This window comes from Scylla paramamosain, chromosome 44 (genome assembly GCF_035594125.1).
Source record: "Scylla paramamosain isolate STU-SP2022 chromosome 44, ASM3559412v1, whole genome shotgun sequence".
Taxonomy (NCBI): Eukaryota; Metazoa; Arthropoda; class Malacostraca; order Decapoda; family Portunidae; genus Scylla; species Scylla paramamosain.
The window spans coordinates 8,828,685-8,842,479 of record NC_087194.1 but is presented as its reverse complement, the minus strand read 5'-3'; the positions used below and the strand labels follow the sequence as shown (position 1 = coordinate 8,842,479).

Sequence of the window (13,795 nt, the reverse complement as noted above, 5' to 3'; positions counted from 1 at the left end):
TAGCAGAGGCAAAACGCCAGAGACACCTTCGCTTAGGGGGATCCTGAGGAGGGATTGGAGTGATAGGACAAGATAAAGATATGAGATTGTGATCGGAGGAGCCCAACGGAGAAGAAAGGGTGACAGCATAAGCAGAAGGATTAGAGGTCAGGAAGAGGTCAAGAATGTTGGGCGTATCTCCAAGACGGTCAGGAATACGAGTAGGGTGTTGCACCAATTGCTCTAGGTCATGGAGGATAGCAAAGTTGTAGGCTAGTTCACCAGGATGGTCAGTGAAGGGAGAGGAAAGCCAAAGCTGGTGGTGAACATTGAAGTCTCCAAGAATGGAGATCTCTGCAAAAGGGAAGAGGGTCAGAATGTGCTCCACTTTGGAAGTTAAGTAGTCAAAGAATTTCTTATAGTCAGAGGAGTTAGGAGAGAGGTATACAGCACAGATAAATTTAGTATGAGAATGACTCTGTAGTCGTAGCCAGATGGTGGAAAACTCGGAAGATTCAAGAGCGTGGGCACGAGAGCAGGTTAAGTCATTGCGCACGTAAACGCAGCATCCAGCTTTGGATCGAAAATGAGGATAGAGAAAGTAGGAGGGAACAGAAAAGGGGCTACTGTCAGTTGCCTCAGACACCTGAGTTTCAGTGAGGAAAAGAAGATGAGGTTTAGAAGAGGAGAGGTGGTGTTCTACAGATTGAAAATTAGATCTTAGGCCGCGAATGTTGCAGAAGTTAATGAAGAAAAAGTTGAGGGGGGTGTCAAGACACTTAGGGTCGTCGACGGAAAGGCACTCCGACCTGGGGACATTTATGGTCCCCTCCCCAGATGGGGACTCCGAGGCTGGTGTAGGAGTCGCCATGATTTTAAAATTTTTGGAGTGAAGGGTGTGTGTGTTATTAGGTGCTTGTAGTTTTGTGTGGAGGAAGAGAGTTGTCTTTAGAGGGCAGGCTGTGACTACCCCCTTGTGTTGTGAGACACAAAGGGAAACGTTCAGTGAGGTCACAGCTGGGTTTAATGATAAGTTCACAGCACCCCCTGAACAGTGCTTTAGACCTCACTGGGAGTAATTATCGTTTCGGCAGGTGTCTACTGCCTCCTCCTGTTTGTTTGGTTGTTAAAATTAAAGGTAGCTGCCACCAGCCATGGGTTTATGCCTAATACTCGTATATATCATTGTGTGGTATGGTAGCGTTGTTCTTATTAATGAATGAGCCGGATTCTATAAGAATCCCATGGCAAATAGATTCATTTTATTTTATCTAATTATCTTTATGAAAGGCAAAGGCTCATATTATTCTTTCTGTGAATAAACAATGGTTTATCTAGTGGATTATTCTGTTACCTTGGCGTTGTGGGAACCCTATACTAGCAAGAGTTACAATGCCCCTAATCAGTTCATGAAAAAAAAGCTATATATATATATATATATATATATATATATATATATATATATATATATATATATATATATATATATATATATATATATATATATATATATATATATATATATATATATATATATATACTACCCATTGGGACCCTTTTATGGGACTGGTATCTCAGTGTTTTTTTTTTTTTGTTGCCCTTGGCCAGTGTTCCTCCTACATAAAAAAAATACAATTTCATTTAATATCATTGTTCTAGATTCTTACTAATCTCGAAAATATATACAAAGTTTTATTTTACGAATCCGAGAAAAATATTATTATTATTATAATTATTATTATTTTGAAATTTCGTTCTTTTAGGTTTTCTGACTAAATATTTTTTTTTATGATCATTATTGGATGATGTTATCATTAATCTTAATTAAATTTTCTTTACTTTTTGTGTCATGGCAATATAAGTAACGTTCTCACAGTAAACAATCAAGATAGCACTCCAAGTAACAGATAGAAATTAGATAAGTTTAGTTTTAGGAAAGAGATTGGTATGGACTGGTTCAGGAAATGGCAGATAAATGGAATAGTTTTATTGTTAGCGCCAACACGCTAGGTTAAATGATTTTTATGAATAGGGAAGAAATGAGGTAACTGGAAAGTTGGCAAGGAGAGACCTTTCGTGATTAATAAATGAGCTATCCAGTGTATGCCAAACAGTGTTTGGAGTCTCCTTTCTTAAGTTCCTTTATTCTTATGTGAAAATCAAATACATACACACTCACACAGATTTAGAAGCGATTTTTTTTTTTATTATTATCAATAATATTACTTAATATTTTGGTAATTTAAACATCTTATTTTACTTTAACCACGTGTATTTGCAGTTAAGTGTCTTTAAAATAGGATTTCTTCTTAATTCACTGTCCATTATTTCTTACGGAAAAAATAGTTTCGGAATCTGAACTTTTCACAATCTAAGCAACATCCTAGAATGATGTGTGTGTGTGTGTGTGTGTGTGTGTGTGTGTGTGTGTGTGTTGTATCATTAGCATGATATTTTGTATTGTGATTATTATTTGTATATTTATTGTATTGGCCAGTTTTATAATATGATTATTGTATTGTATATATATTGTATTGGCCAGAGAGGCCTGCCACGTATGCGGCGCGCTTTTGGATAGCATTTGTAGAACGGCTGGTTGTAGCGGTGACCAGCCTGGCCAGCTGGCAGTAGTGAGAGGCACGGCAGCGGTGTTGGTGGGGGGTAGCTTTGTGGTTTTGCACGGTTATTTATGGTATATATATATGAATTTTCTTTCTTTGTGGTGTATAGGAAATTACAATGTGTTATCCATATACTTTATGTTCCCCTTTTACCAGTGGCAGTCGCTTGATTTGCCGGTCAGTGTGGTGTACCTGACACCTGTTGGTGATAGTTTGGTGGTTAAGTGTTTAGTTGTATGTTGGGCTTGCAGAGCCGGTGCAGTGGTGATTGTGTGGTGACTGAACATTGGTGGAGTCCTGAGATTCATTATGGCAAAGGTGGGACCACTGAAGTGAGTGACATGTTTATGTTGTAAAAAGTTGCCAATATTATTGCTATATTTCGTTTATTTATTTTGTGTACGTGTATGATTTATCTCTAATGGGTGTAGGGTTTATCAACTGTAGTGTTATTGTGGTGGATATGTTTATTGTCGATGCCATGATTTATTATTTATTGACGTGCCGGCATTGATTCATTTGTGGATTACAGGTCGAAACGCTAAGACGAATAAAGCGTTGTGGCTAGTGGTTCGACTTTGAATTCTCCAGTATAGCTGGGGCACCTTGGCAAGACATCTGCAATTCTCGGGTCCCTCAACATCGGCCGCAAGAGTCTGGACAGATAGACAGCATGTACCCCGGGTTGCTGGTGCACTCTCCCCTCGTGGCCCAGGGGCGGCAGTACTTGTGGCTGTCCCGACACGGCATCGCTCCTCCAGCAGAACCTGAAGCTGCGGATTGGATGAGTGATTAGGTTAATCTTTCGAGTGTTGTGGTTTCTCCCAAATTTAATTAAATGTTTGTGTGTTATTTTGGTCTCCAAAGAAGCAGCAAAGCGGAAATATCGAGTCCCCTATACTATAATTGTGTTCGAGTTAGGATTACTTGAACCAAGTGACAAGTGTCATAGTGTTATTAGCAGCCAATTAAAGTCCCAGTAACGATGGAAACTTATAACGGTACGCGCTAAGAATATAAAACAAAAATAATAATAAAAAAAAAGTTGGAAAGATAAAAGTTTAATGAATCTTGGCTCACGGTGATGATAATAAGGAAGAGTATGGAAATTATGACGATGATAATAAGTAGTAGTTTGAGATTAGGCTATGCTACATATGTTTTCCCATTGTCATTGTGAGGAAAAGACAGATAGATTAGTGTCCCTGTAGGTCTGAATTTGTCATCATGAGGACGCCAGTACGCATGAAACTATTCCTTATGAAACATAAAATAAAATAAATATAGAATAAATATTAATAAATAAAATAATTTTCTGAGCTGCAACAGTCAGTGCAGAACCAGTACAATGCAAGCAACGCACGAACCCGACGTCTAGTTCTGAAAAACCAAATCAGATTATTAATTTCGTCTGCACAGTGTACATTTATATATATTTGTTAATTTTGCAAAGAAAAAAATTTATCTCAGCTTATTTAGCTAATGAATATTTCAGCTTGAGGAAAGGACATTTTTATGAGCAAGGATTTTTTTCGACAAATCCTTGGCTAAGGAAACCGCATGGCTGGATAGATTATTTATTTATATATTTACGTATTTCGAAGATGCATTTACTGTAAAGATGAGCTAATGAGGTTCATAAAATACACTGAGACAATCGAGGGCTAAAATGAATTTAAACTCGTGGCGTTTAATCTTTTACTTATAGACTAAATAATAACCATGTCAAATTTTGCTTCTACTGTTCCAGAAGCTTCCTTCAACTCACCACACTTGACACACGCCTTCCTGCAGCTCTTGTGCATCCAGGCCGGGTTGGCATCACACTCCCCGGCCGCTGCCCATGCCTGGCAGTGTTGGTTGAGATCCTCACAAGAGCCTGTAACAGCGAGAAGAAAGCAAACAATTCTTTAATAATATTGCCTTACAAGAAACTTGGAGAGAGGAAGAGGCAATTCTGCTTTGAGAGGAAGGAAGATAATTTACATATCTGAGTTGCATCAGTGATATCTATTGGGGATGATCCACTGAGAACTGCAATAGCAGTGAAGAAAATGTATTGTCAAATGAGATAATTTCAGGAAATACGAAGTATCGCAAAATTTATATCATCACTTAAAAGTGTTGAGATCTAACAATAAGTAAGACAAATTTAAATTGTCCATCTCTCTCTCTCTCTCTCTCTCTCTCTCTCTCTCTCTCTCTCTCTCTCTCTCTCTCTCTCTCTCTCTCTCTCTCTCTCTCTCTCTCTCTCTCTCTCTCTCTCTCTCTCTCTCTCTTTCTGAGGTATGAGTTTTAGCTTTCTTTTCTTTTTTTTTTTTTTGTGAGCAGGAACCGGTTCAGAGTCTTGGAGCCGGTGCAGTCTTAATGGTTCCAAACGAATACTGATACGCACGAATTACAACTCAAACATTTATGTAGTGTTTAAAAATATGTATGTAATCGTAACATTATTTAGGAAGTCTTGAAAATGGCATTTATCAATGAACGAAGTATTGTAATACAATCAAATATGAATAAGTTGCTTAGTTAGATATGTCAGGAAAAGTATTTAATTCAGAGGTTAAGATAGATGGTTATACACTATTCTATAAAGACAGGGAAAACAGGAGAGGAGGAGGCGTCGCGTTATACGTTAGGGACACATTAGTGTTGTAATTAGTGGGGCGCCACTGGGATTAGAGCCATTGTTGTTCTTAATATATATATCAATGACTTGGATAGTGGAACTATCACTTGACAATCTGTACCAGGAAGGAACAATGAATCAGGTTAATAAAATCATGAAAGATGCGTCTCATCCCCTCCACCCCTGCTATGTTCTCCTTAGATCCGGCAGAAGGTTAGGTCTGCCAACACAACGCACGGACAGGTATAAGAAATCATTTGTATCAAAAAGCATCGTACTTTTCAACCAACTGTGTAATTCATTAGACTATGTGTGACTGTGATAACTCTTGTAATTCTTTGTAATCACGGTTTGTTATGCTGCTGTAAATATTTCTACAAAATTGTTGTATACCTTTAAGTCAACTTTTTCATATGGATCTCAAGTCAAAAAGAATTTCAGTTTGTAAATGTTACTATGTTGCAAATTGACAATAAAGTTATCTCATCTTATCTTATCTTATCTTAGTAGTGATGTTAGTAAATTTGCGGATGACACACAAAGACAGGTAGATTATTTATGTCAGAATCGGATGCCATCGCCTTGCAAGCAGATTTAGAAAGGATGAACGAATGGACGAACAGATGGCAAATGCAGTTTAATATCAACGAATGCAAAGTACTTAGTGTAGGTAGAGGAAACCCACACAGTAGGTACAACATAAAAAAACGAAACTGGTAGGTTCAGGGTACGAAAAACGTTTAGGAGTTATAGTTAGCTCTGAACTCTGTCTAGGAAAGCAATGCATATAGGCCAGAAACAGGGTAAATGAGGTATTAGGATTAAATTTTAGGCGTATTAAAAGTAGAAGGCCCGAAGTAATACTAAAGTTATATTTGGCGCTGGTCAGACCTCATCTAGACTGCGCTGAGCAGTTCTGGTCCCCACATTACAGAAAGGAAATAGGTCTATTAGAATCAGTACAAAGGAGAATGACTAAAACGATACAAGGGATGAGGGGAATTCCTTACGAAGCGAGACTGAAACTATTAAATTTACATTCTTTAGAGAGACGTAGGTTAAGATGGGACCTGATAGAAGTCTTAAAATGGTATAAGGGTTATAACAAGGATTACCTAAGCAAAACTCTTAGGATCAGCAACCAGGATAGTAAAAGAAATAACGGGTTCAAGCTTGAAAAAAAAAAAAAGGTTTAAGAGAGAGATAGGAAGAAATTGGACTCAGTAATCAAATTGTTTGTTCTAAGGCATTAGGGAGCTTTAAGAGAAGATTAGACGGAATTATGGATGGGGATGATAGGTGGAAGTAGGTAGGTATATGTCATATAGGGACTGCCACGTGTAACCCTGGTGGCTTCTTGCAGCTTCCCTTATTTCTTATGTTCTTATGTTCTTATGTTCAGCAGTCACATGTCTTCTATAGGTTCACCGTTCTATAGGTTCTATAGGTTTAGACAACCTCGTCTCTCCTCTTTGAGATTGAACCTGATAGTCCTCTGCTCTTCTGTGGGATATACGTATTTTGATAGTGATGAAAAAAATAGCGGTTAGTAAAAATAATAATAATAATAATAATAATAATAATAATAATAATAATAACGATGATGATGATGATAACAATAACAATGATTAATGGCTAGGACAAAGAACTAACGCCGTGATTACAGATCACGCCTGATTTGGTGCCTGAAACGAGAAAGGAATACCACCCGGATTGTAGCAGCAGCAGTAACACAACAAGTACTACTACTAATAATAATAACAATAATAATAATAGTAGTAGTAGATGGCAGTAGTAACAGATTAATCATCATCATAATAATAATAATAATAAAAATAATAATAATAATAATAATAATAATAATAATAATAATAATGATAATGGCTAGGACAAAGAACTAACGCCGTGATTACAGATCACTCCTGATTTGGTGCATCAAACGAGAAAGGAACACCACCCAGATTGTAGCAGCAGCAGTAAGACAACAAGTACTACTACTGCTACTACTACTTCTACTACTACTATTACTACTACTACTACTACTACTACTACCACTACTACTAGTAATAGTATTAGTGATAGTAGTAGATGGCAGTAGTAATAGTAGTACTAACAGCAGCAGCAGCTGCAGCTGCAATAGTAGTGGTGGTAGTAGTTGCAGTAGTAGTAAAAGAAGTAGTAGTAGTGGGAGTGCTAGTAGAAGCAACAGAAATATGAATACTCACCAACAATTGCTGCTGTGGTCAATGAGGAGGTAGGAGGCATGGTCGGCAAATCCTCCCTGGCCCCACATTTATATAGTTCTCGCAGTTTGACGATATCCTTCTGAAAAACCGATTTCGATTTTGAGAGGTGAATCTCTCTCTCTCTCTCTCTCTCTCTCTCTCTCTCTCTCTCTCTCTCTCTCTCTCTCTCTCTCTCTCTCTCTCTCTCTCTCTCTCTCTCTCTCTCTCTCTCTCTCTTTCTCTCATAGACACACACACACACACACACACACACACACACACACACACACACACACACACACACACACATACACACACACACACACACACCGTCTTGACCTCACACGGGCAGGACGTGTGACCTTAGGCGCTCTCGAGCAGCCTCGGCCAGCTTGTTGGCCTTTCCCGTCCCCTAGTGATAGTGACCTCAGTTTTTTCTGTTTTCAACTTTTAGCTTCTAGTTTTAGGCTCGCCCTGGTGGGATTGTTGTACTTGGGAACACATTTAGTGAGTGCGTGTCGACACATAGAGAATAATGTGTGCTTCAGTGCAAACGTACGAACGCAACTACCTCCTGTGTCGTAGGCGAGGATCCGGTTACCCGCCGCCCAACGTGATAAAGTGCCTTAAGACCTTGAAACTATTTCGGAACCGCGGCTCGAGGGGAGGGAAACATGTGCGTCCCATCACATCCAGTGCCAGAGAAAACCACAGGGTGGAGAAGAAGGAATACAAGCACATTGAAGTGCCGCGTGTGTGGTATAGCCTTCCCTCCCTCCTCTTATTTAATGCATCGTCTCTGACCAACAAGATGGACGAGTTGATTGTGACGGTGAGTTCTACTTGTGCGGACATTGTGGCGGTTATTGAGGCGTGGCAGATTATTCCTGAGGTGTGCACGATGCAGGACTACCAGCTCTACCATCACCTCAGGTCAGGACGGGGGAAGGGGGGGAGTGGCCGTTTTCTGCCGCTCTGCCCTCAGCCCCTCACACCTCCATGTCGATATTCTTGCCGGTGTGGAGGCCCTGTGGGTGAGAGTTACGCCGCCCTGCCATCCCAGCAACACGGCCTCCATCATCGTGTGCGTCGTGTACCACCCCCCACCGAGCCGCCAGCACAGTTACTCACCGCTCACATCATCGATACTGCTGATGCCCTTAGGGTGAGGTATCCTGCCGCCAAACTGGTCATCTGTGGGGACTTTAACAGATTAGATATCAACGATATCCTACACCAGCTACACCTCACCCAGGTCGTGGACTTCCCCACCCACCAGCAAGCCATCCTCAACCTTATACTGACAGACCTGGGCCAGCAGTACTCGCCCCCCAAACCGCTACCTCCCATGGGACGGAGCACCCACCTCTCCATACTGTGGACACCCACACCCACCACCTCGACCCCCCGGTCAGATGTCACCAGGACCCACCGCCCCATGCCTCCTGACTCAGCCATGAGGGAGTTTGGGCAGTGGGTGACACAACACCCGTGGACTGAGGTGCTGGATGTGGAGGACGTCCACTTAAAATGGCAAAATTACGTCGCTACCACCACAGAAGCCTTCCACCGCTACTTCCCAGCCAAGAGTGTCACAACGCACCCGTCTGATGCCCCCCGGATGACGCCCCGCATTAAAAGACTCATGCGTCAGCGGACCTGGGCGTTCCACTCCTGCCCGGTCCTATACAGGAAACTAAGAAACAGAGTGATCAGGGAGATTAAGGCTGCAAAGGCAAGCTATTATCCAGACAAGATACGCCACCTCAAGCTGACCAACAACAGACAGTGGTGCGCTAAGATCAAAGCTTTGTGTGGCCTACATAAGCACACTTCATCTCTTCCTTGCACCCCACACCTTCCTGCTAATCTCGCGGCTCAGGAGATGTCAAACCTTTCCTCCCCTCCACACCACTCCGCTTCCTGCCTATCTTCCCGCTCCCTCCCCTCCCCCCATTGTCCAGGCTGTGGATGTTTTTAAGAGAATACTCAAATTCAAACCAAGATCCACCACACCCACTGACCTTCCTATAAAAATTTACAAGGAGTTTGTTGTAGAGCTAGCAACACCGCTATGGTCCATAATAAACGCCTCTCTCTCCCAACACTCTTGCCCCGCGGACTGGAAGACATCTTACGTCACCCCCATCCCCAAAACTTCCAGTCCACAGTCACTCAATGACCTCAGGCCAGTCTCTATCATCCCCATCCCTAGCCTTATTTGTGAAGATTTTGTGTATGACTGGGTCTACACCAAAATTTGTAATACCGTGGATATCAGACAATTTGGAAATGTTAAAGCCACCTCCACCTCCCATTACCTGACCAGCTTCCTTGAATTCATCCACAGCCACCTGAACAAGCGAAGCACCTCTCTAGCTGTTGCTTTTGTGGACTTCAAAAAGCCTTTGATCTTGTTGATCACACTGTTGTCATCAGCAAGGCAGTAAGTCTGGGTCTCCCTCCTAATCTGGTAGCGTGGCTAGCCGACTTCCTCACAGGGATGCGTCAGGCCGTTCGCTATCAGGGCTCTGTCTCTAATTTCCAACAGCTGACATGTGGGGTCCCCCAGGGGACCAAGATGGGTCCTCTATGCTTCCTCCTCCTCATTAACGATGCCTTCACTGACACCCCCCATCGCTGGAAGTATGTGGACGACTGCACCGTGGGCGTCCCAATTTCCACCAAGAACACGGACTACTCGCCACTGCAAGCAATTCTGGAGCGACTGCAGACGTGGACGGAGGAGAGCAGGATGACTATCAACCACAGCAGAACTGTGGTGATGCATTTCTGTACCTCCTCTGTACCATTGCCCCCTCCCCAGCTAACAGTGGGCCCTCACTCCCTCCAGGTAGTCCGATGTGCCAAGCTTCTCGGAGTCACGGTGGACGACCAGCTGACCTGGAAGCAGCATGTCGCCAGCACCGTAAGATCAGCTACCTACAGGCTGTACATGCTGCGCAGACTCAGTTCGCTGGGGACGCTGACAGATGAGTTAAGGTGGGTGTACCTCACCTTCATCCTCCCCAAACTCATGTACGCCTCCCCAGCGTGGTCCTCCTCCCTCACACACACTCAACAGCTACAGCTAGAGAGTGTGCAGAAAAGGGCGTTCAGGGTCATCCTTGGCCCTGCCTACATCACCTATGAAGAAGCCCTGACCACCCTGAGTCTGTCCAGACTATCCAGCAAGCACCGAGAGGCTCTGGAGAAGTTTGGAAGGGGACTACTGCATCATCCACGTCTGAAACACATGCTGCCGCCTGACGCGCCTCGCCCGGTCCGTGCCACCACACAACACCACAACAAGATAACGCCCCTAAAGGCGCCGCGCACGAACCGGTACAGACTCAGCGCTATTCCCACCATGGTGCGAGCCATCAATCAATAGTCCCTTTTAGATTAGACTTACCCTTAGGATTGATGTTAAATATTTCCCCACCCCCTTTGTACATTTTCAGTTTGTTAACTGCCTAAATAATAAATCGTTTATTATTATTATTATTATTATTATTTTCATTATTATTATTATCATTATTATTATTATTATTATTATTAATATTATTATTATTATTATTATTATTATTACACACACACACGCACTCACCTGGGAGAGTCCTTGACGCTGGCCCATTTTCGTCCCGGTCACTCGAGGTATGATGGTCGGCACAGATCGATTTTTGGCGAAGGCATATGGACCGTAGTGCATCACAGAGTCTGCAGGAATAATATAATAGTAGTACATATGCACAAAAGAACATAAAGAAAAAAATGAAAATAAGGGAAGCTACAAGAAGCCATCAGGCCTACACATAGCAGTGCTTGTATTCAAAATGCCGACCCATTCCCACCTATCATCCATAAATTTGCCTGGTCTTAATTTAAAACTCTCTAATCACTCAGCATTAACAACCAGAGTCCATTTCATTCAACCACTACTCTATCTTAGAATAATTCCTTCCAATCTCCTTCCTGAACCTAAATTCTTCAAGTACAAACTCGTCATTTCCTATAGCATAATTACTAACCTTAGTCTCTCTATGGAATGTAGATGTATCTTTATAGTTATTCTCCTTTCTACTGATCCCAATAGACCTGGCGTGCAAGGGGACACGGGAGGGATGTAAGAGTGCTTTTGCTTGGCGTCAGCTGTGTCCTTAGGAGCAGACGAACAACAATGGCCTTTCTTCATCCCTTAAATCTCTCATATGTTGGCTCCAAGTGCCACACCCCGCTAACCGCTTCATCTGGTGGGCTAAAACACATGGAGGGGTGGTCTGAACAAAGCACCACTAAGCGCAAGAACTGCTAGCCAGGCACCGACCAGGGCGAACGAGTTTCGAAACAAACTCAACGGCTGTGTGTTCGGGGCCAAGGCGAACCACCAAGAGGAGGATCTCGGCTGTGGCCCGTCAAGCAGGAGTGACAAAAGCGAGCCTTGATTTACTAAGAATCCAGCAGCCGGATGCAATCAATCTCTCAAAACTGGATGTCTCATCTCCTTTGAGTCGCAGTGGACGCGTTGCAGACCAAATGTGTGCACGTGACCGTTGTATAGCCACGATCACCCAAAACAAGCTCTTCAGCGAATGTCTTTCGTCTTCTTTTTTTTTTTTCCGGTCTCCTCTTCTTTTCCCGGACTGGACCCTCTCTTCCTCCAAAGTCCAATATCATAAGAACATAAGAACATAAGAAATAAGGGAAGCTGCAAGAAGCGACCAGGCTTACACGTGCCTGTCCATGTATGAAATATACCTACCTATTTCCATCTGTTATCCCCATCCATAAACTTGTCTAATCTTCTCTTAAAGCTCTCTAGTGTCCTAGCACTAACAACATGATTACTGAGTCCGTTCCGCTCATCTACCACTCTATTTGAGAACTAATTTTTCCCTATCTCCTTCCTAAGCCTAAATTTTTCAAGCTTGAACCCGTTATTTCTTGTTCTACCCTGCTTGCTGATCCTAAGAATTTTGCCTACATCCCCCTCGTTATAACCCTTATACCACTTAAACACTTCTATCAGGTGCCCTCTTAACCTACGTCTTTCTAAAGTATGTAAATTTAACAGCGTCAACCTCGCCTCGTAATGAATACTCCTCATCCCCTGTATTCTTTTAGTCATTCTCCTCTGTACTGATTCTATATCTTTCCTGTAATGTGGGGACCAGAACTGCACAGCGTAGTGTAGATGAGGTCTGACCAACGCCAAGTATAACTTTAGTATTACTTCCGGCCTTCTACTTTTAACACTCCTAAAATTAATCCTAGTACCCTATTTGACCTGTTTCTGGCTTATATGCATTGTTTCCCTAGATGGAGTTCAGAGCTAACTATAACTCCTAAATCTTTCTCGTACCCTGTACCTACCAGAACCTACCAGAGTTTGGTTGTTTAATGTGTACCTTTTGTGTGGGTTTCCTCTACCTACGCTAAGTACTTTGCATTTATTGATATTAAATTGCATTTGCCATCTATCCGTCCATTCATTCACTCTATCTAAATCTGCCTGCAAGGCGATGGCATCCGATTCTGACCTAATTAATCTACCTATCTTTGTGTCATCCGCAAATTTACTAACATCACTACTAATTCCACTATCCAAGTCATTGATATATATTAGAAATAACAATGACCCTAATACTGATCCCTGTGGCACCCCACTAATTACATGACCCCACTCGGATTTCGAGCCGTTTATTACTATTCTCTGTCGCCTGATACTAAGGCATGACCCTATCCAACCTTCCCATCTATCCCGTGTGCTCTAACCTTTCTCAGGAGCCTTTGATGGGATACCTTGTCAAATGCTTTACTAAAGTCCAGATATAAGATATCATAACTATCATCATTATCTACTGCCTCGTACACCTTACTGTAAAAACTTAACAAGTCTGTCAGGCAAGACTTCCCCTTCGTGAAGCCATGCTGTGACTGATTTATCAAGTTATGTTTGTCTAAATGTTCCCTAATGTTCATCGCTATTATTGACTCTAACATTTTACATAAAACTGAAGTTAAGCTGACAGGTCTATAGTTAGACGCTAAAGTTTTATCTCCTTTCTTAAAGATGGGTACTACATTAGCCTGCCTCCACATTACTGGTACCTCACCCGACTCCAGTGATTTCCTAAAGACAGAAAACAACGGCTCACTCTCTTTGCATTCCTTAAGTACTCTGGGATATATTTCATCAGGTCCTGGTGTCTTGAACTTTTTTAGCCTAGTTATGGAAATATGTCAGCTGCTCATTCTCATCCGTTCTAAACACCTGTTCACTATCTGGCATATCCTGCATGTTTTCCTGGGTGAAGACAGTTCAAAAATACTCATTCAGA

At 42.1% G+C, this 13,795-nt stretch overlaps 1 protein-coding gene across 1 annotated transcript in view; it reads right to left on the bottom strand.

The window, feature by feature from the left end:
• Nucleotides 1-1,953: 1,953 nt before the first annotated feature.
• The window catches only part of LOC135093916 (zinc metalloproteinase nas-4-like), a 73,300-nt gene continuing 61,458 nt past the window's right edge, over nt 1,954-13,795 (bottom strand). Inside the window, exons 7-10 of the mRNA XM_063993583.1 lie at nt 11,065-11,174; nt 7,455-7,554; nt 4,369-4,479; nt 1,954-3,373 (exon numbers count right to left, since the gene is read on the bottom strand). Of these exons, the coding sequence (XP_063849653.1) occupies nt 3,237-3,373; nt 4,369-4,479; nt 7,455-7,554; nt 11,065-11,174 (458 nt within the window). The 3' untranslated portion in view covers nt 1,954-3,236. The remainder of the gene's footprint in view (nt 3,374-4,368; nt 4,480-7,454; nt 7,555-11,064; nt 11,175-13,795) is intronic.